This window comes from Ambystoma mexicanum, chromosome 8 (assembly GCF_040938575.1).
Source record: "Ambystoma mexicanum isolate Mex_15411 chromosome 8, UKY_AmexF1_1, whole genome shotgun sequence".
NCBI lineage: Eukaryota > Metazoa > Chordata > Amphibia > Caudata > Ambystomatidae > Ambystoma > Ambystoma mexicanum.
Genome location: NC_090929.1, coordinates 1,267,679,269 through 1,267,703,420, shown reverse-complemented (window position 1 = coordinate 1,267,703,420; position 24,152 = coordinate 1,267,679,269). Strand labels below are relative to the sequence as shown.

Here is a 24,152-nt window from a genome sequence, read left to right as displayed (position 1 = left end):
ATTCGAGGCGGGCGTGGCAGAAGACTGGATGCTGGCTGCAGGCACGCGGGCGTGGCAGAAGACTGGATGCTGGCTGCAGGCACAGTGAGAGTCACGCTGCTGGATGCAGAATAACACGAAGCATGTGCTGCTGTTCGGGCATGGTTCAAATAGCCTCCAAAGTAGTCCCAGGAAAGAAGTTCCCCAGGACCACACCCGAGTAAAAAATAGTCCCTGTAGTAAAATAGTCCCATCCAGGCCTCACGTTGGCTAGGATTTATTTGCAGCATGGTCTGCATGAGGTAAGTAATGTCTATGAGCCTGGCGCCTATGGCGCCAGGACTGATTTTCATTATGAGCCTGGTGCCTACGGTGCCAGGACTGAACCCAGACAGCCCCTAGCTGGGGCTGCTGGGGTTTTTGTAAATGTGTGGATGCCTGCTCCCGGGGCTGATGGGCTTGGTCCGGATGCCCGGGGGTAGGCATCATGACAGTACCCTGCTCAAATCGTGTGTGAGACTTCCCGCGCACCCCAGTTATCCACGTACCCCACTCGCACAGGGCCAATCGCGTGTGAAACTTCCCGCGCACCCCCGAAAAAAATACACGTACCCTGCTCAAATCGCGTGTGAGACTTCACGCGCACCCCAGTTATCCATGTACCCCACTCGCACAGGGCCAATCGTGTGTGAAACTTCCCGCGCACCCCCGAAATACACGTACCCTGCTCAAATCGCGTGTGAGACTTCGCGCGAAACCCAGTTATCCACGTAGCCCACTCGCACAGGACCTATTGCGTGTGAAACTTCATGCGAACCCCAGTAATACCCGTTCCCTGCTTGGCGTTTGCTGTTTGGCAGCCCTGTAAACTGGTCCAGGGTTAGCGCAGCCCTTTGCGCTGGATTGGGGATTTTGATGGCTTTTCCTTGCGCTAGGGGCGTTCTTGGGGGCGTAACTGGCACTGCTGCAGGGTCGCTGAGCCACTTTGCGCCACAGCTGGTTTGGGAGGCTAAAATCCATGAATACGCTGTGCGCGGAAATGGATTTTAGCGCACACGGCTGGCGCAGACATTCGCATGCGCACACTGTGCGCCAGCCGCATGCGCCACTTGTGCGCAAAATTCTATGAATTACCCCCTGGGTCTCCTCACTATAATGGCCCTTGCTACTACTTTAACATGCCCACCTAAGGACAGAAACTTGAGACTCGGGTCAAGACTGGTCCGTCTCTATGAAACAAAAAATAACAACATAAATAGCTATCCCATACTGTTATGCTCACCTGATATCCACGGGGACACCACACGATACTGGATGGAAGGCTGTGCGCTGTCCTGGACCCTTTCTGCTTGTTTGTATGTTGGCTGGTGGACAGGTCCTATGACAGGAGAATGGGGGTTTAGATACTGAGCCTGTGATGGGGGTTCCCACCTCCCACTGACCAAGTCTCTTCCCCTTGGGTTATGCCTTACCTTATTTCCTTGTGCGTTAAGCTCTCCGTTTTGCATCTCAGTGCAGGGGCGCAAGTTGGTTGTGGGTGTTCTGAGGGCCTCGTTGCTTCACTGGTCCTGTGCCCTTGTGTTGGGTTCAGTCCGGCTGTGACTCCGACTTGTTTAATGTGCTCAGGTGAGTCTTACAGTTTTTGTTCCCTCTCCTGTCTTCTTTCGTTCCCTGTGCTTTTCGGTGTTCCTTTTTCTCTTAATGTCTCTTTCTGTCTTCCACAGGGATTGTTGCTGTTGCGGAGCCACAGCGCCGGATGGTTAAGTTAAGTAGTTTAGCGCTAAGCGCAACGCTGCACAACGTGAGCCAGATGCTAACCTGTATTCCTTTCTCTCTTTCACACAGGAGGCAGTATGCTGATGATCCGGAATGCAGTTTGTTCGGTGACGGGTAAGCAGGTAAGTGATTAATGGTGTTTTGCTTGTTTCTCAATCACCCTTGCAGATTAGCGTAGTGCGATGTTAGAACCCGCTGTTAATGCTGTCTGTTACTTTGCAGGTTGCGGAGCACTCCGGAGTTGGTAAGGCCACCGAGCGTGGACGGATGCAGGAGCTGTTACTCACAGGTAATTGTCCCTTTGTAATGCTGTTCTTGCAGGTTGCGGAGCGCTCCGGAGATGGGTGAGCCGCCAAGCGCGGACAGATGCGCGGATGGATGTTGGAGCTGCAACTCACAGGTAAGCATTTCTAGTAATGCTGTTCTTGTTCTTGCAGGTTGCCGGTAGAATCCATGTTGATTCTGCAGATTCAAGCCGCCGGGAGAAGCAGAGGAGCTGGAGCTGGACACGGTGAGCGTTACGTGCAGAATAATGCAAAGCGTGAATTCCAGTTTGGGCGTGGCTTATATAGCCAGCCACACCTGAAGATTCGACCACACCAAAAACACTAGTCTGCATGCTTCAGTTCATGGAACTGAGCTGCAGGAAGGACGTCCATGTTGGATTAAGGCCCAAAGTGGGCTTGCCTTATTCTTGATAATGAGCTTGGCGCCAAAGGTGCCAGGACTGTCTCCATGTCTGCTGTTGCTGTGTTTTTAAGACCCTTGGAGTTGCTCTGTGGGGCTGTAGCCTCACTGCTGCCAGGGAGCTGTTGCAACTGAGGGGGTCAGAGATAGGGGTCATGACACATACATAATACTACCCAAGCTAATGAACTCCCGACTAATTGAGTACAGGTGACTAGACCTAACAACCTAAACTCTGCTCATGCTGTTACTACCCCTAAGAATCCCATGAGCCTGAATACTTCAACAATTAAACATCCTTCCAGCCCTAAATAGGATACCCGACACATCGGAACTCAACCTACTAGTAGACACCTACAACAACGCCATGACTAAAGCTATTGACACCGTTGCCCCACTAAAATTACGTAAAGGTAAACCCAGAGCCCATCTTAACTCGTGGTACACACCTGAACTTAAATTACTAAGAAACAAGAAAACCAAATTGGAAACCCTTTGGAAAACAAATCCATCAGAGGAACTTAAAACTAACCTCATAAATGCATCCTCCCACTATAAAAAAGAAATAATCTGCACCAAAAAGGAAGCTTACAATGTAAGAATAAGTAACGCAAGCTCCAATGCTAAAGAACTATTCACCATCTTGAAGGAGCTAGAAAATCCCAATCAACCGACAGACACGTCTGTGAAGGACGAACTATGGTACACAAGCATCCAAGATGCCCTCGCAAACAAATGCACTGGCCTACAAACGAAAATTGAAAACAAAAGATTACAACTCTCTAGTAATAACTGCCCCCCACCCCTAGCTTACCCACTACCTCTAACACTAACCTTGGTTTCATCGTCAAAAAGGTAACTGCACTAGAAGTGCAAAAAATTATAACCTCTCTCAAACCGTCAAACTGCAAAGGGGACAGCTGCCCCGCACAGATCATAAAAGATGCAGCAAGAGACCTCTCCCAATTCATTTCCAAGCTTATAAACGCCTCATTCTCCACTAACTCAGTACCCAACAATCTGAAACAGTCGTGGGTCCTCCCACTTCTGAAAAATACAGACCCTAGACCCAGCCATTCCCACCAATTACAGCCCTATTAGCTAAAAATCCTCGACAGAGTTGCCTACTTGCAAATCCAGAATTACTTAGAGTCCAACCAGCTACTTGGACTGCGTCAGTCTGGCTTTCGACCTCAACATGGAACAGAAACTGCCCTTGTTGATCTCAAAAGTCAGATTGATGACATTAAAGATAAGGGCAAGGCTGCCATCCTACTCCTCCTAGATCTCTCAGCAGCCTTCGACCTGGTCGACCATGAAATACTCTGTAACCACCTTTCCTCTGCCGCCCATTTCTCCTCTTCTGCTGTCACATGGATTCAGTCCTTCTTGGACAACAGAACCATGAGGGTTTTCTCCCCGCTAGCAGCAGCAGACCCCATCCCCATCACTTGTGGTGTCCCACAAGGCTCATGTGTTTCCCCCACCCTTTACAATATCTTTGCAAAGCCTCTCTTTGATGAATTGGATCGTCTGGGTGTCACCTACACAACTACGTGGATGACACCCAGATACTCCTCACCATCTCTGGCAATTACAATACTGATGTTACCAGGATCAATGAAATCTTCTCCGTCATTCAGGCATGGATGGCCACACACGGCCTCTGCCTGAATGACGAGAAGACTGAACTGCTCATCGTCGGTTCACCTAACAACCTACAAAAGCTGAGCCCCAACTATTCCAATATCATCATCGATGGCAACACCATACCTGTTACCAAAAATGTGAAAACACTTGGCTTTTATCTCAATGCCAATATTAATCTCACTAAACAAGTCAACTCGACTGCCTCAACCACCGCTTATACAGGAAAACTAATCAGAGCCTGCAGACCATTTCTCTCCACTAATAGCTGCCTCACGCTAGCTAGAGCTTTCATACAATCTAAGTTAGACTACTGCAACAGCCTTTACCTAGGTGCCAACTAAGCGATAATTAGCAAACTCCAAGTCCTTCAAAATAATGCGCTACGTGCAGCATTAAATATTCCTAGACGCGAGCACATCTCTGCCACCAGAATCACCTGCAAATGGCTCACCATTCAACAAAAAATTGATCTAAAAACCCTCTGCCTCACCTATAAAGCCCTCAACCAACTAGCCCCCCCTAACCTTACCAACAAATTCACCATGAAACCTTCCATCAGAACTACCAGATCCTCCAACACCCTTTGTCTCGCGGTGCCCAGATTCGTTTCCAAAAGAGTCAGAGGCTCGAGCTTCACTGTCCTCACCTCCCAACTCTGGAAAGCCTTGCCACTGAACATCAAATCGTCCAAATCCCCCCAGTCTTTCAGGAAACTGGCCATTGAGTGGCTACTGGCAAAAAGTCAACCTCTAAGCTAGACCTAGCTACAACTTGTATATATTGTACATGCCTCATTTAGGCCATTACTGGTTGTATTTACCTCCACTGTCTGTATATTTTGTATATAACCTTGCTAAAGTATCACTACTAATTACCTTGTACTGTGCCTTGTAACTTGTACTAAGCGCCCTCTTACTCCCGGGTCCAGAGCGCTATATAAATAAATAAACAAACAAACAAACAAACAAACCTTAACCCTATCCGGAACGCTCATCAATGCCAGATCGCTGGTAGCCCACGCTACTGAAATGGCGGACACTCTAAATAACGAGAACCTGGACCTGCTTGCCATAACTGAGACCTGGCTTCATGAGGCAGCAGAACCAACCCTTATGATAGTGGTACCTGATAGCCACCAGATACTTAGAGCAGACAGGCCTAACACCAGCTATCATTTCTAAAAGTAATCTACCTATCAGACTTGCCACCTCAACATCCTGCTCATTATGCAAACTACTTACAGATAAACTTCTGTTATCCAATATTCGCACGTTAACTATCTACCTGATATACAGGCCCCGGGACCACTGGGAACCTTCGAAGAGGACCTAACTAACCTCATAGCCAATAATACCAAAGACCACTCACAAACCCTGTTGCTGGGGAACTTTAATCTTGGCTTTAATGACATTGACAACAAACATGCCCAATCAATAGCAGCCCTACTAAAGGATCATGGACTCACACAAAAAGTCCTCTCCCCTACCCATATCAAAGGAAGGACCCTTGACTGGGTGGCCGATCTAAATTGCAATATTGCCATGACTGATATTGTCCCGCAATCCTGGACTGACCACTATCTAATTACCTTCTCTGCTACACTAGATCTCCTCAGTCCTAAAACCATCGATACGGCACCTCCACTCCCAACTAGAAGTAAAAAGAACATCACAGCAGATAAACTAATCCCCTATCTCCTTCCCTCCATTAACAACCTGGACAGCATTACAGACCCTAATGCACTAGTGAACGCCTTTAACAACGCCATGCCTAAGGCCCTGGACACTATTGCACCTGTCAAACTGCGCAAAGGTAGACAGAAATCTCATCTGAATGCCTGGTTCACGCCTTAACTTAAAGATCTAAGATTACAAAAAAAAATCTCCAATTTTTTGCACCCCTCCACTACTGACGATAACAAAGTCAAATTAACTGGCCTATCCAAACTATACAAAAAAGAAACAATTAATACTAAAAAGAACACATTCAACGACAGAATTGCAAAGGCTAAATCCAACACCAAGGAACTCTTCACCATCCTTCGTGAAATGGAAACCCAGATCCCACCGACAGACAATGTCCCAAAGGATAAACCATAGTGCACTAACATACAAAATGCTCTGTCGAATAAAATTTCTACTCTCCAACTCAAAATAGCTAACAAAAAGGGGCCACACTGCTCCCATCTGAGTAGCAACCACCCCAACACACTTGGAACAGAACAACCCTACCATTCAGTTTCAAGAAAATCTCTATCCTCGAGACGGAGAAAATCATACTCTCCCTTAAACTCTCAAACTGTAAGGGAGACAGATGCCCACCGCAAATAATAAAGGATGCAGCTAGAGACCTATCCCCCTTTATCTCAAAGCTCATTAATGCCTCCTTCAAAACGAATACAGTGCCCAACAATCTTAAAGAATCTTGGGCCCTCCCCCTGCTTAAAAAAACAAACTTTAGACCCCACCATTCCGACCAACTACAGACCTATTACTACTGTGCCTTTTTTACTCAAAATCATTGATAGAGTAGCCTACCTTCAAATTCAGAAATATTTGGAAGCTAATCACCTGCTAGGATCACGGCAATCTGGCTTCCGCCCCCTTCATGGTACGGAAACAGCCCTGCTAGACCTTAAGACCCAAATTGATGAGCTGATGGATAATGGAAAAACAGCTATGTTACGTCTCCTGGACCTATCGGCAGCCTTCGACCTGGTGGATCATGCAGTTTTATGTAACCACATCAGGCCGGCTACCCACTTCTCAGGGGAGGCCATAGCCTGGGTCCAATCCTTATTAGGTAACCGCACAATGAGAGTCTTCTCCCCATCAGCCGCTGCTGACCCAATTCAAATATCTTGCAGAGTACCACAGGGATCTTGTGTCTCACCTACTATGTATAACATTTTTACTAAGCCTTTGTTTGATAACTTGGACAGACTGAGTGTCACTTACGCAAATTATGCAGATGACATCCAGATCCTCATACCCCTTTCGGGCAACTTTCTAGAGGACACAGCCTTAGTAAATAGGATATACCTCCTCATTCAGGCATGGATGGCATCTCACGGCCTCTGCCTGAACGACGATAAAACCGAGATAATGATCCTAGGCTCTGAAACTAATCTTAAAAAACTTAGCCCTAGCTACTCCTCCTTCAATATTGACAACACTCTCATCAAGGTGATGTTAATACTTTAGGTTTTCACCTTGAATCCTCACTCACCCTTAAGAAACAAGAAACTTGCAAACTCATCCGTGCCTGTAGACCATTTCTCTCTGGCACCAGCTGTATTACCCTGGCCAATGCTCTCATAATGTCCAGATTATATGCCAATAAATATGTTACGGATAAAATCCAAAGATTGCAAAACAATGACAATGCCCTAAGAGCAGCTCTGAATATCCCAAACAGAGAGCACATTTCTAATTTTAGAAGAGATGTCCACTGGTTAAAAATAAATGACAGGATCTTCCTCAAAACAGTTTCACTCACTTCTAAGTGTCTGAACAACTTAGCACCTCCATACCTTTCGGAACGAATTAACAGGAGAATAGCTACCCGCCCCATGAGATCCGCCAATGCCTTCACGCTAGAGATCCCCAGATTCAAACGAACCACAGCTGGTGGCAACAGCTTTCCAGTCAAAGCAGCGCAATCTTGGAACAATCTCCCACCAGATCTCAGAATGGAACAACCTTACCTTAAATTTAGACGTAATGTACTCAAATGGCTACGTACAAATGACTCATAACCTGCTCTGCCAACACCTAGACTGTAACCCTTCCACCGATACCTGCGACGCCCGACCACACTCTTGTATCTGCCTATGTATCTATTAATATGTAAGCACTAGCCACCACTCTACTGCAACCGGAAGTGGCAGTATTATATATTATGTATGTATATGCATGTGACAGGTGTTGTAACTAAGCTTTAAGTCTACTTGTACTGTTGCACCCAGCTACCTAAGGGTTTGGTGCGCATTACCAAATGAATAAACAAACAAACAAACAAACTGCTGATGAACATTGCAGAGGAGGGAGTGCTGGAACTGTAGAAAAGGTGAGGCTCCTGGAGTGAAAAGCAAGTCAACCACTGGAAGCTGAAGTAACCAAATAAGAAGACGACCAGAGATGCCTGCAGACCCTTTGCCACACCGTGAAGCGACTACTGCTGCCCTGACCCTGTTTTCTGTGTGACAGAGGAACTCTGAAGAGGATGACTCCTTCACTTTGACTGGTGGGAACAACCAGTCCCAAGACAAACTTTGATTTGAGCCATCTCCCGAGGTCCTATGAATTTCTAGAGCTGCAGAACCCGAATACCAGGAGACCTGTTGCCCATTTCGAGTGCATCATTGTGGAAAGGCCGAATTCTTCCAAGTCTTGCCTGAGCCCTCAAGTAAAAACCAAAGATACAATCCAACTCATCTAGACCCCCTCATCAGAGTGTGGGACTGCAGGAACCAAAGAAGATTGACCGGGCGAATTGTGTTCTTTGTTGGTGCTGCACAAAAGGCACCAAAACCACAGAGTGACCAAAGATGTTGATGAAAGCCGTACCAGAGGTCCTCCCTCGGGACTGCTGCTAAAAGACCCTGTGCATTGTTCTACCTTTTGTCATCAGATCAAGGAATCCGGAGGTCAGGACCAGAGCTGAAACATCGCGGAGCATCCACCACAAACCTTTTCTTCAAACCTAAGGTACTGTGGGGAAAAAGGTATTGCTTACCTTATTCCAGAAAGTCATTCCAGAGTGTGTCCAAGGCAAGCCTCTCTTACCTCTGACTTAAGCCACTGATTGTGTACCTTTAGCGAGTCCTTTAACAGGGTCTCTGACATTGGTTAAGTCTTCTTGGATCTTCTTTTCTAGAGATTAGAAAGTATCCACAGGAACTCTTGACTTCTGCTGCTTTTCAAGACTTTAAGCCTATCCAAACTGCCATTTAGCAAGGGTTGCGTTGTGGACTTTAAAAAAAGTTGCTGTGCAGGGATACTGCCCCTAGAACCTCAAGCTCTGATAGGATAACACTAACCAACTGTTTTTCTTCCCCAAAATCACTATCTTATATGTGTATGCTGACTAAATGCAATTACTGTATTACCTTGTGGGTGCGCGTAATTACCGATAATACAGTAGACCTGTCAAACTCCTGTAACAGTTGTGCGCTTTCAGAAACTAACAACTAAGAAGTGGTCTTTTGAAGGTATTGTTAAGTACACCTATGTGTGTTGGTTTAATGTGCTAAGTATTATTCAGTGACTCTTGTGTACATATAATAAATCTATTTTTTAATATAAATGTGTCTTTCTTTGATGTGCATTACTAACTAGATTAGTGTACTTACCAACAGCTCACATCATCCATCCTGATAAGATAAGCCGGACTGCTCTTACGACACTACCAAGGTCTCTGAGTAGTACAGACTGATGCTAAGAGTTGGAGATCTACAAACCACTGATATAGCTTACTAAAGTCTTACCCCAAGTAGGACTTTAGGAAAACTCCACTAACACTTGTGTTCTGGATACCAAACCAATTGACAATCTGAAAGAAGGTGATCAATATGGGAGCATACATACACATAATATACATTCCAAACAATGTTGCACCACAATCAATGTAGTTGAAATACACTTATTTATCTGTGTTGACTTATACATTTTATTTTTAAAAAAAGGGAATATTGCTTGGAATACATATTCTAAGTTACTTACTTCAAAACTAGCTGAATCTCTTCATTCCAACAAGGATGAGCTCCATCCGCAATGCTGGTCTGATATACTGTATTCTGGAATGAAACCTCTATGAATGGATACACAGTTACCTAAACAAAATAGAAGTATGCAGTCAATAAATTGGCTTCATAATAGAATGTTACTTTGATATAAACATTCATTCGCATCAATGCTGTGAATCAAGAACGCTAAAATATTTCCATGGATCTTGCTAGTTCCAGATATGGAATACTTGCAAAACTTCTGAGATGGTCCATTTCATTAAAAGGATTGCCTGAGACAGTTTTTAATTGTCCAGATGTAAAGCACAAGATCATTGGTGGATTGTTCAGTCATGAGGTCCTCGGTATGTCAGCCCTGAACGTTACCTACTTGGCTCAAGCTATGCTAGTCAAGAATGTTGCACCTTAAAAATTGTTTTCAAACAAGAAATGGTCGCAAGGCATTTTAAACCTTTGCATAGATAATTTCATAGGAAGTTACCTTCAGGCCCTCAGAAACAAATAAGGACACAACTGCAAATTAGTCATATTCATACAAGCTATTTTTAAAACAGAGACATTCACTACAGCACTACAGCCATATGCCGATATAAAGAATGATGATGCTTCAGTGGATATGAGGATGGAAACTTATGGGGGAGATAGATATTGAGGTACGAGCCTGGGGATGGGATATGTCTCTCTGGCATTACATAGAGAGACAAATATTTTAAAAGCGGGCATTCGTCAAGCAAGCATCTTTCACAAAAAGAAGCTAGATCGTGCATCTTTATAGTACTTTGGGCCTGTTTTGACAAACTCATAAACCATTCAAAAGACAATAGGAAAGTAGGATTAGGAGCAGATCATTCTTAAAAACATGTGCAGAGCTGTAAAAAAACAAATAGGTACACTTAATTTTAGGCACAGTTTATCACAAAAAGGTCTGCTTTGTGTAAATGGTAGTTCAGATCTTTCATTCAAAAATACATTTAAAAGAAACGACTGCAAAGGACACAAACAGCGTTGAGAGGTTTCTTTAAAAATAATATCAAAGGGTGAGAAATGTTGCATTATAAAAGAAAATTATGACAAATAAGCCACCTTCTCCTCTCTTACTTCCTTCTCCTCCTGTGGTGTCCCGCAAGGATCTATCCTCTCCCCCTGGCTCTTTAACATCTACCTTGCTCAGCTGGCACATCTCATCTCCTCCTTCTCCCCCAACTTTCAGTGCTATGCAGATGACACCCATTTCTTTTACAGACTTCCTGCGGACTCACACGCACCTTCCTTCATCCCTGACTGCCTGTCTGCCATCCAGGCTTGGGGCTCTTCCAATGATCTCTGCCTCAATGCTGGCAAAACTGCGATCATTCCGAATGGAACACCTGCTCCCTCCTTCTTCCCTTTTCTCTGGCCTCCCACCTTGGGATCTTCCCCTGCTCCTTCCTCTAAAGTCAGAAACCTTACAGTCATCTTTGACTCCTCTCTCTCCTTCCTCCCTAACACTCAGGACATTGCTAAGCAATCCCACTTCCAACTCTTCCTTCTCAAAGGAATTCTCTCTTTTCTCACCTTCCCAGAAGCTCAATGTTTCCCGAGCCCTGGTTCTCTCTAGGCTTGACTATTGTAACAGCCTCCTCCTCAATCTACCTTCTTCCACTCTGCAACCCCTTCAACTAATCCAGAATAGAGCAGTGAGACTTATCCTTGGCCTTAAGCCCAGGCACTGCATCTCTCCTGCCCTAAAAAGCCTCCACTGGTTCCCGGTTGCTGCACGGATCAAATTCAGATCATTTTGCATCATCCACAAGGCTGCTTGGGGCCGGGGACCACACTATCTGCAACTCTCCCTTACCACATACTCTACTTCTAGAACTCTGCGCTCCTCTGGCACCAACTCTCTGTGTGTAAAGTGTTTAGCTAAACAGAGAGCAAGAGGCTGCTCGCTTTCCTCAGCTGGATCCCTCCTTTGGAACACCCTCCCCTCCCTCTGCGTCTTGAGCAGGACCTTCTGAAGTACCGAAAGCAACTAACGACTCTCCTCTTTTCCTCCTCCTTCCCTTCTTCCTTCCTCTGCTAATCCTACAGTTGCTGTGATTGGTGCCTTGGACCCTTATGCATCCTCTGGGCTTCTGACAATTCACACCCAATCTCCACAGCATCTGTCTTCCTCGGCACTTGCCTCGGTACACGCTCCGCACTGGAAATGTGCACTTTCCACCCAACGCGGCACCTGGCAGCATAGCACTTACCATACTTTGCACTTCTTTTGTGCAAGGTGTTAGTAAGCGTACGCTTACCATCACATTTTTCAGCACAAGCTGCAGAGCTAATAGCTCTAATACTAGCACTGGAACAGAGTAAGAACAAGGAAGAGACAGTATATTCAGATTCAGCCTATGTGATGTTTACAGTCCATTCTGGACTGTCACGCTGGCTAAGGAGGGGCTTCCAACGTGCTGACGGGTTGCCGGTGCAGCATGCACTCTTATTGGGCAGACTGATAAGCATAGCAGTCGCGAAATGCCAGGCCCACATGAGGGGGCAGGATCCAGTCTCCAGGGGCAACGAATCAGCAGACGCAGAAGCAAAGCACGCCGCATATTTTGAGAACAGCTTAGATATGGACACCCCATCTAAGGTGCGTACTTATGTATGGACAATGCTTTTTAAGGAAGGCTATAATACACTAACTGTGACACAAATAATGGTATTACAGAGAGGAGATGGAATTATGGGTTATAGGGGGGTGTTCTATGTCACCTTCAGATGCAATGTGGTGACAAGAAAGCACGGGTAGGTAGTAACGCCCTTATTATTATTACACACAGCTCTGACACAACTACACCATCCAACCCATATGGGGAAGGATGTACTTTCTGCTCACAATGGAGAAGATTGGTTCTATCCCAACCTGGCCGAGCAAGTGGCAGAATGTATGACTAACTGCCTTGTCTGCAGCAATTTACAGCAGGCCATACACTAAGGGTAGTGAGAGGAGCCATACCTCACCCACTGGGTCCATTCCAACACCTTCATGTTGATTGGGTAGACATGCTTCAAGTATGTATGGGCAACCACTACATAATAGTGGTTGTATGCCCGTTCTTCCGATGGATCGAAGCTGGTCCCTGTTCCCATCCTGGTTAGAGAAATGTTCCCAAGATGGGGCATATGTGAGGTCCTGCGGTCTGACATTGGCCCTCACTTCGCCAATGAGATGTTCCATCACATTACAGCTTTGCTAGGAATTCAACAGAAATTCTCCTGTGCGTACCACCTGCAGGCAAACGGGATGTGCGAGTGCCTCAACAGGCTGCTCAAATAGTACATCGCCAAGCTAAACGTCACCTTAAATAAAAGCTGGCTCCACTGTCTGCCTTTAGCATTATTCGCATTGTGCAACAAACCAGGGTCCGCCCACAACTTAACCCCACACGAGGTGGTAACCGAATGGTGCCTGCAACTTCACCTGGCTCCTCCCACCGGAGCTTTGACAGATGCAGAAACAAAGTCTAATGTCTTAGGGCGGGTAATGTATGAGTACACCGCTGCCTTGATGGCTCGTGCCTCTTTTATTTCTCGCCAACTACAGAAAAGACGGGAGAGGCCCAAAGGAAGGAAAGAGGGTAAGCATACAGAAACAAATTAACAATGTTTCAAACCACCACAACTGTACCCTGTGGATACTGTAATCCTCCGGGACTTCACCAGGACCTGGTTCAAGCCCAGGTTCATGGGTCTACATGAAATAGAGGAAGTAACAGATCGAACAGAAAAGAAAAGGGCAAGAAGGCCTGGAATTTCCTTGGTGACATAAAACTCTGTCGAGCAGTAGCCTCTCCTAGCAACGACAGCGAAAAGTCCAATGTCCCACAAGAAGACGAACAAACGGATCAACAAAGAGCATTACAGTCCAGCAGAGGCCAGCCTATGATTGCTTGCTCCCGAGCGAGAGATAGGGAAAGGACCTCTTACACATCCAGAGTGAGGATACACTGTTCATTTATTATTTTTCTTTTCGCATACTGACAGAATTCATCATGAAAGCAGCAACTGTAATTTCTCCATTGACCCATGCTTCTCCAAGGCCCTCAACCCACAACCTTACAAGGCCAATTTGTACATTTCGTTAGGAGGTCCAACTGTGTAAGAAACCATCTCCCAGTTTTTTCTTTCGTATTATCCTGCCCTGTTTGACCCAAACATACTGACAACTTCATTGAGGAAGTACCTCAGTGATTGAAGTTCTTCATGACCCTAGAATACACATTGTGTGGGAACAATTTTTCCTTATTGCAGTAGAACAACATTGCGACCACAGAGCTTAAACTAATTTGTACTAACACCATAATATTGCATTTCTAGCGCATTTCAGATGGTTCATCGATATCTCCAAAGTTACACAAGGTTAAAAGTGTGATAATGTTGACTTGTGTCATTTTTTCGCTTGGCATTTTTGCCCTAATTTTTGGGCAAATGTCTTTCGTTGTAAAAAACCAAGCTGTGACCCCTACTAACAAAACCCCAATTCCGGCAGGTGCGGCTACCATGTCAGGTCGGTAGGTAAACACTGCCAGACCAGTAAGGTGAGGTAGACACAGTGTTGATGTAGATATAGGAGGGGTTGATTCCTATCTTGCCGACACTATTAGAGTATCCAATAAGATGTGGTACAAGCACGTGACTAAAGTAGGTAAACAGACCACTGGAGAGAGCTGCTATGTTTGCGCTCCCATCCCCTATGCCATGAGAGCCTCCAGAACGTTTGTGGCAACTGAAATACCAGCAGCAAGAGCACAGTGCCTTATGTACCTATCAATGTGTACCGCCCGAGGAAGATTCCAACGGGAAACGACAATCTTGAGTTAGATAACTTTCCCTATGAAGACAGCTACATAAAAACACTATACATGATGACAGTTATTGGAAAAAGAGCCAAGCTATACAATATATCACTGACAGCCTGCAGAAAGTAGAGACAATAACATTAAAAGAATGACCTTGTCCCAAGAAAGGACCAGCAGAATTAAGAGGAGAACCAGGATATTGGGAAATACCACAAATGCTTGTTTATGGGCAAGTATACACAACTCAAGGATGGAAAGAAGGAGTGGTAGAGGGCAGAGCACATACGCTCCTAACACTTCCAGTTCGTGCAGTGCAAGAAGAGAATAAAAATTGCCTAAAAGAATGGGAAGCAAGTGCAAAGCAACTAACATGGCTAGAGAGTGAGCCTGGGCCCATGCCGATAGTACCACTGAAAGGAGCAGCATTATGTTTCCAAAATGACAGGGCAGTAAAGGTTTGAGGGAACAAGGAATCCAAGCAGACAGTGAAAGTTCCAGGCATGAAAGTTGGAATGGCAGTACTACTGGATCACTAATGGGCTTGTGGTTCCAAGGCATAGGAGAAACTGCCACCCAACTGGGGATGAGTATGCTCACTGGTACTCATTAACACACCAGCATTGGTAAAGCCACAGAAGGACATCAAGATAGACAGATTCCCTAAAATGGACTCTACCAGAAGAAAGAATAGGTCTGTAGATTTAACCAGAGTGAAATGAGGAAACTAGATATCGTAAGCAATGGAAGAATCTCTACACGACATACCACCAGAGCGGCGATTGTTCAACAGGACAGACATATTCTTTGCATCAATTGTTCTAGCAGTCCAGACATACAGAAACGCAAAATAGCTCCAGATCACGAGATGGGAGCTGATGCAAACAATAAACTCAGCGCTAAGGGCTTCAATGCCAAAAAAGAAGAGCTCCGAGCAGTAAGGTTAATGGCCCTGCAGAATAGATATGTTCTGGATCTCCTCACAGCAATGCAAGGAAGAGTGGTTGCCAAGATCAGATCTTGTTGCTGTACATTCGTTCCAGCAAATGAAGAAGCCAATGGGACACTCACTGAGGCTGTTACCAAGTTATCGTAAATGCATGCCAAAATGGAGGAAGAAGCGAAAGGTGCAGGGAAAGATGAACGTTGGCTATCATACATCTTCTCATGGGTACCAACATGGATGGCCAATGGGCTGAAAGTGTTGCTGGCAGCATTAGTACTAGTACTACTGACACTCTGTGTGATAAGAATATGCATCACATAATTCCAAAAGACGACAGAGAAGACTGTCGGCATGAAAATACTAGTAGAAACAACTTCTGAAGAAAACAAGATAATAGAAGCTTGAGGTACCCTAATGGCACAAATAACAGGGTGTCCATTGTTCCCAACTGGAGTAGTGTTCGAGGACCAAAACGACTGCAAAGAATATTGGAGAAAATGGGTATGGTGCAACCCAGAAGGAGATTGCTGTTACGTGACATGGAGTTTCAATGACCATGAAAGGTTTTATGGACACTTAGGAAGAGTAACAAAGATTGGCAGTCGAAAGTGAAAGTGACTAGGTGTGGAGGTGTGGTTGACAAGTCGAATGGAAGGGGGACTGAAGAGAGGGTCCTCAGAATGACCCTCATGTCCCCTATGCGCATGTCAGCCCGAAGGATAAGAAACAAGAGGTGCAACTCGTTGTTTGGCCAACCACTGGGTGAACCAGTGTATCCCACGTATGGGAACAGATATTCTCTTAGACAACCATTCAAACTGTATCCAGCTGATGTCTTCGCAGAGACAGGTTTCCTCATCACTGGATCAGGTTGACTAATAACAACAACCAGCCGTGCTAACATCACTAGTGACAACACGACAAAGCAACGTTAGTCACAAAGTAAACTCGCACGCCTGCACAAAGTTACGCAAACACACATGCACACACAAAGACCATGCTTACACCATTCTCTAGATAGAGGACAGACACATATACATGCTGTCAAAAGCTTTTCCTTTTCACTAGCCAAATGCAAAAATGCAAGACAGCAAAGCATATATGGAGCTAGCTTGCAATCGCTTCATCGCAACTAACCATAAGGAGCTACAGGGACACCTCAGGAACCTATAAGGGCTTGATCAATACTAATCTCTAAAAAGGAAGTACTAGAAGATATAGGGAAACCATAGAAGGACTGTAGTTAATTTGCATGAAGCCATAGGCCTCAAAATAGGGAAAAGATGCAGACTCTGCACAGCAAAGCAGAGCCAGTGTTCGCAGCCAAGGACAAGGGCGGGTGGACAATTCCTGATTTTTGAGAAAGTGAGCCACCTGCGAATAACAGAACAAAATCCTCAATAATTGCAGACCGAAAAGCTCAGTGTAGTAGAGTGTCTGGTGTGCCTGGGACAACGTGCTATCCGTTACGGACTTTCCTGCCTGCTGTCAAGGGACTTGCTGAGTCTTTCCTTTCTGCCTTCTCATTGACGCTCCTCCTCCTGCTTACCCTCGCTCTCTTAGCCACCTTGAGAAGCAAAGCGTAACAGAGTGTAGTAGAGTGTCTGGTGTGCCTGGAACAATGTGCTATCCGTTACAGACTTTCCTGCCTGCTGTCAAGGGACTACACCTGCTGAGTCTTTCCTTTCTGCCTTCCCATTGACGCTCCTCCTCCTGCTTACGCTCGCTCTCTTAGCCACCTAGAGAAGCGAAGCGTAGCAGAGTGTAGTAGAGTGTCTGGTGTGCCTGGGACAACGTGCTATCCATTACAGACTTTCCTGCCTGCTGTCAAGGGACCCGCTGACTCGCTGAGTCTTTCCTTTCTGCCTTCTCATTGACGCTCCTCCTCCTGCTTACGCTCACTCTCTTAGAAACCTTGAAAAGCGAAGCGTAACAGAGTGTAGTAAAGTGTCTGGTGTGCCTGGGACAACGTGCTGTCCGTTACAGACTTTCCTGCCTGCTGTCAATGGACCCGCTGACTCGCTGAGTTTTTCCTTTTTGCCTTTTCATTGACGCTCCTCTTCATGCTTACGCTCACTCTCTTAGCCACCTTGAGAAGCGAAGCGTAGCGGAGTGTAGTAGAGTGTCTGGTGTATCTGGGACAACGTGCTATCCGTAACAGACTTTCCTGCCTGCTGTCAAGGGACCCGCTGACTCGCAGAGTCTTTCCTTTCTGCCTTCTCATTGACGCTCCTCCTCCTGCTTATGCTCGCTCTCTTAGCCACCTTGAGAAGCGAAGCGTAGCAGAGTGTCTGGTGTCCAGCGGCTGATGGATGAGGACATGCTGCTAAGGAGCTGCAAGAACCGGAGCTTGTTTGATCAAGGGCGACCGCTATCTTCAAGTAATCAGACTCAAACAGCATCTACAGATCACGCGGATTTGGAATTGGAATATTCAGGGGTGAGTAAACTTAAGACTTCTACCCTGAATGTGCCATCGCTTTCTTCACCCACAACGCAGCCTCTTAGGCGTTCTGTAACCCCTTGCATTAAATCAACTGCGGATACTTCCTCTGCGTCGTTGCAACTGGATGCACTGACAGACAACGAGGCAGCGCCTGCATCTGTACATTCACCTCACGACTTAAATTGCCTAAAGGCCCTGCTTCATACACCTCCGGGGCCCGTGACGCGTCTATCTACCGCAAAAGAGCAAGTTGATACACAGATGAAATCAGTGGGTGTTGACCAGCGGCTCCAGCCGGCTTTACAACCAGCTCCTCGTTTTAACAGCCAGCTCTTCACTATGGGCTCCTTGCATCCCAACTCCTTACTGGCAGTGGGCACTGCACTTAAGGGAGCAGGGGCGTGTTTTGACAAAATGCCAACCGACTTGGAAAAGGCCGAACCAGACTATCCAGCCTCCTGCATGCCTCTTTTGATTGAAGCCCAAGTTCATAACGCCTCATTGTGCAGAGGGCAACAACTTCGGACACCCCCATTTCACACAGAGGGAATGGTTGGTAACGAACTGGATGACAATGTATTGGTAGCGCAGTTGGCGGCAGAGATCAACACAAATAACCCCAGCTTGGGTCTCCCTTGTCCAACTGGGGATCCACAGCCCGATCTAACGGGTGAATCTTGTGCATTGGACCCTGGCAACACGAACGTTACCAGTGCTTCTACAAAGGACAACACAAGCCTTCTTTCAAATTCTTGAGGCCCCAAGATCCAAACAGGGCCGAACACAAAATCCTCAAGTGACTCACCGCTGAGACGTATGGTGGCTACAAAAAAATCAGTTAAGCCTACTACTAAACTGGTTCATAAGGCTCGCACGTACCACAAACTTTATAAACGTGGACCGGCTCTGGCACCAGTGTCCCCTCAATGTTCACTAAAAAGTCGGTTGTACCCATCGTCGACTTCAACCCCGGCGACTTGTCAAATGCAGAACTGTTGGAGGGTGTGGAGTCCTGTGGGTGGCCCACAAAAGACCTCCAGGGACAACCTACGGCCCACGATTCTGGGTCCAACCAGATCAATCCGTTCAACTTCTCTGCGACTACATCCACGGCGAAATCCTTACTTTCGACGCTTAGGACAAACAGGCAAACCGTCAGCCTGATGTCCGGGCCAAGTAGGGGCAACTTTGGAATGCCTGAACTTGACTTGTCCACTGTCATTGGTGACAAGTGCCTGGATCCAGAGGCATTGACTCCAAATGTGGCGCCGACAAAGGTTTTGATTAGGGAGCCGGAGGAACCCTTAACACCTGCAAATACCATGGACGTACTTGTTCAGGAGACAGCCCTGAGCCCTTCTGGGACCAACCTGGATGTTCAGGCCCCGAATCTAAAGAGGCCGGAGTCAGTCTCGTTGGGCGCACTGGCAAGCCAGGACCAGTTGATTCTGGGAGAAGAGGGGCTGATTCCTGACCAAATTAGGGGTGGCCGATTTAGTCAAACTACACCAGCTCCTGATCAAACCACCTCTTTCGGGATGCCGGATGATCAGTCTTTTGGCCAACAGCAAACTTACCCCCCCAACAGGAGAGACAAACTAGATCTATTTTCTATTATGTCAACTATCACCATAGCCCTGGCCCCATTCACCAAACTGTATGAACAGCTGAATGATACTCTAAAAGACCATGCCACGCTCCTGGCTATGACGCACTCCAAATTCATTTTTCTGGAAGGTTTTGTCATGGCACGTGAAGATCGGAGTGTGGGTAAGCACCCTCCTCCTGTTAATGACAGCACAACACACCAAAAAGAGGGCACCCAATGCACTGTTTGCTCAAAATCTGTGCAGACTATAAACGTGTCTATGCCAGTGGATTTGACAGGTGAATGCTCTGACCAGACAGAAACCTCCAAGAAATGACAGAGGGGAGTAACAAACATTAAAAGTCTGGGGAACGGTTCATGTACCTGCACTGATCAATCAATGCAAAACATCTCAGTGGCAGAGAAAAAAAGTCATCTGGGTACGGCAATAAGGACAAGAAACTCAGTAAAGCCACCACCAACCGCCACCAAAAACGTCTAAAGGTAAATCAAAGTAGTGTGGCAGTAGCTCCAAAACCCACCCCAAGAATGACTTCTTCAAAGTCGAGTAGTCTGGCGAACACAGATCCGTGTGGGCGGACTGTTGATGTTAGGGCAACCACACCAGTGGTACATGACCATACGGATTCTTTGAGTCCTACTTTGCAAACATTGTTAGAGCTCTCTACCTACTCGCTTGATGAATCGACAAGTAGCCAGCCTTGCAAGAGGGTGGCAGTAGACCCAGTTACTAAACCTGAAGCCACCGCTGAACCAACAGTGAAACCGGCGGAATCACCAGCATCACCTCCATTTGTGACCATGGCTGAGAGAAGACGTCGATCAAAAGCGAATGAATGGTCAATGATTGCAAAGGACCAAAAGAATAAAGAACTATCACCCTTCCAGTCTAAACATTCGGATTACCGAAACAAAAGTGCAGGGAGGGTTGAAAATTCTAGATACAAAGACACCAGACGGCATAACAGTAGTCAAGTACCGGAGAAGCTGGGGAATAAAAACCCTCTAACTCGCTCTCTCAAATTGGAGATAATTTTGGCTCACAACAACAAGCTCATTCTCAACCGCAGAGCGCTTCTAGATCTCTTTCATTCCATTGCAAATTTGAGACAATTACGTTCTGTCGACCTGCAACTTATTGAATTCAGGGACAAAAGGCGAACAGACTCTGTGTTTCTTCACATTAACTCTCCAGTCGTCAAAAATATGTTGTTTGATGCAACAGAGAGCTCATTAATGGTAGGTTTTGATTTGACGGCCAGAAACGTTTTGGATGACGTATCTCTAAGTCAACCACAATCTGTAACACAAACGAAAGACCTCCTCAACAACAACTTAGAGCATGGTCCATCAACGTGCCCGACATTGGCGAATAACTACCTAGACCCATTAGACCTAGGAAGGATCCCGGCTGGTCCAGGGTTAAGGATAAACGTCACTTTTCAAGCTGAGTCTTCCTCCCAATAAGTGGGTTGTGCTAAGACAAAAGTGACTCCCAAGTCGTCTAGTCTCACACCAACAGACTGCTCTTGTCTGTCACGTGCTCTATCGGCTTAAAACAACCTTTAGCAACCCAGCTGTAATCTCCAAGAACAGCGTTGTGAACTGAACACTGTCCTCTCTGTTCCAACATCTGTTAAACTCATGGAACACCCAGAGGTTTACCCACCTAACGAAACCCAGCAAAATAAATTTAGGGGACTACGATCTGATTTGTCTGCAAGAGACTTGGCTAAGGCACACTCTGTTACTGGATGGCTTTGAAATATCCACAAGCCCAGCTGTTAAAGGGAGAGTCGGGCGACCATCAGCAGGCCTCCTGACCACGGTTAAATCAGGTAGTCCTCTAAACCTTCTGAAATCTGTGTCCAAGAACCTCCTAACAAAAGAACTCGTGATTGGATGGGAGACTGAGGCATCATCATCAGGCTCAGAAATCCCAAACAAACTAACAATCATCAATGTTTATTGGAACGCTGTGCTGACCTCGAATGAAGCGTTCATAGGGCAGGTCACAGAGCAACTGGATGACGCTTAAATTAACTAGCGGTCTGACTACGGCATTATTTGTGGCGATCTTAACATCTCAATTCTGGTGGAAAAAAGGCAGGGCCGTTCCTGGAATCTTGAAGACCCGCTGTACAGCAGACAGGACTTGTGGAGTATCCTAATGGATTCCAGAGATATGCACCTGCTCAACGGTAACTTCAAAGGCGATATACCATCTCAGCCTACGTGGGAAAACATGGGGCGTGCTTCGGTATTGGATTATATCTACGTCTCTAATAACTTTTTGCCACTGGTAAACAAGTTTCAAGTGGTTAGAACCCCTCACAGCGATCACCATCTTCTCTTGTTAGAATGGAGGGCCTGCAGCCCCACGGCCCGGGAACGAATGCGGCACTGGTTGACACCTGCAATGGGTGGTTGCGTTTGAAATTATAATCCACAAAGATTAGAACTTTAACAACGGACCTTGGAACATCTGGTCCTTCGTTTGAATACACTCCTCTGTTGGAACAATTCTCTGTTCATCGATCCAAGAAGGACAACTTTGTCACCAACCATAATCATACTTTTAATGCAGAACTGGGGGCACTGAGAAAAGAGGTGAGAAAACTGTTAAGGGCAGCAAGGAAGTCTGGTTTATCTAAGGACTGTAAAATAGCCTCATCTGCTAGATCAATCTACCAAAACCTGCTCTGTTCTACCAAACAACAGAGATACCAGAACGACCCAGAGGCCATGCTTATAACTTTGGCCGGTTAAGACCAGAGACAATTCTGGTCACTAATAAAACTTGAAGAGACGGTGCTAACCGAAGACCAATCAAACCTGATAAGCAAGTAAAGTTGGACTAATCACTTCAGAAGTCTGTACACCGCGGTTCTGAACACCACTGTTAATGTTAATGCCCATGAGAGATCTGAACCGTGGGTATCTCCTAACAATGTTAGTGACATTGTAAAGTGAATCCAAAAGTTAAAAATCTCAAGAGCGCCGGGCCCTGACGGGTTGACCAATTTCATGTTGAAAGAGTTCCCCCGAAGATTAGACTGTTTTTATATCTATCTTGTTCAAACAAATAGCCACCTCACATCAACTACTGAGTTCATTGAGGAGAGCGACAGTGGTACCGATCCATAAAAAAGGTGATCGGGAGAACCCTAAGAATTAACACCCCAGCGCTCTCCTGGACGTCATTGGCAAACTATATTTAGCACATTCATCTTAGACCAGTTCCACACCTGGTATCGGCAAATCAACTGCATTGAGCCATTTCAAACGGGTTTGTCAAGGGCCTGGGCACTTCGGATAACATCTTGCTAATTCAACTTTTGAAGGGAAACCCAGGAAGTCAAAAACCCAAGAGCTTAATGGCTTTTGTGGACCGAGTCTAGGCAATTGACCACATTGATAGACGAAAACTCTGGTCGAAACTGGCGAGGAAAAACTGTCCCAAAAAATCTCACCCAATTATGGCTCTGCATTCTGAAACCTCGCTAACAGTGAGATTAAATAAAGCGGGGGATGCTTTCCAACGAAATGAAGACCTCGAGAGGGGTCAAGCAGGGGTGCCCCATGGCCCCGGCACTATTTAACTTCTTTCTGGAGGACATGCCTAAAGCTTTCTTGTTAACAAGATCTTTTCCCCCTAAAGTCGGAGGAGTTCATTTACCTCGATTATTGTACGCAGAGGATGTTGTACTAATCGATCAGACCCCTTAATCGATCAGACCCCTGTGGTTTACAAAGACAAATTGATGCCCTTCAAAGCTACATCTTAAGGAATGGTCTGGAAATCAACAAGGCAAAAACAAAAACCTTGAGCTTTAGTAACTCCAACAAGGGGAAAAATAGCTTCTCTTGGTTTCTAGATGGAGAGAAGATCGAACAGGTGCAATCTTTCAAATACTTGGGTGTTTGGCTGAGTAATTCAAGATCTGAAGGTCCGATGACAGCTTATTTGTGTGGAAAGATGGACGCTTTGACCAGCCAAGCATGCACATTAAATAGAAAGTTTGGCTGTTTTTCCATTTCACCAGTCCTGAGGTACTACAACGCCAATGTAACACTGGTAGAAACTTACGGGGCTGAAGCCATGTTTAATATCCATGAGCCTCTATGGTCATGCCATGAAGGGACCTTTTGGAAAAGGGTATTGGGGGTCCTCCTATCTACTCCAATCGCCATCAGGAACAGGATCTGGAACAGACTTGCTTTGTTTGGGAAATGTTGTTCTCCATCATGTCCTGCGATCTTGGAAATGGTATTTAAAGAAATGATGTCTGATCGCAATCAAACTTTGAACAGTTGGCATTTGAGAACAATGAATTATATAGCAGAGATCGGAAGCTCGTTTGTGCAATTGGTGACTAACCAGGTCCGATGAAAAAAAAAAAGTAAAAGACCATGGCCCTCATTACGACCCTGGCGGAAATCGAAAAACGATGGCGGAAATGCAATACCGCCATCGAATAGCG

At 45.9% G+C, this 24,152-nt stretch overlaps 1 protein-coding gene across 1 annotated transcript in view; it reads right to left on the bottom strand.

The window, feature by feature from the left end:
• Positions 1 to 24,152, bottom strand: part of CC2D2B (coiled-coil and C2 domain containing 2B) — a 2,924,037-nt gene that overhangs the window by 1,169,475 nt on the left and 1,730,410 nt on the right. The window contains exon 9 of the mRNA XM_069611382.1: positions 9,816 to 9,925. Within this exon, the coding sequence (XP_069467483.1) occupies positions 9,816 to 9,925 (110 nt within the window). The remainder of the gene's footprint in view (positions 1 to 9,815; positions 9,926 to 24,152) is intronic.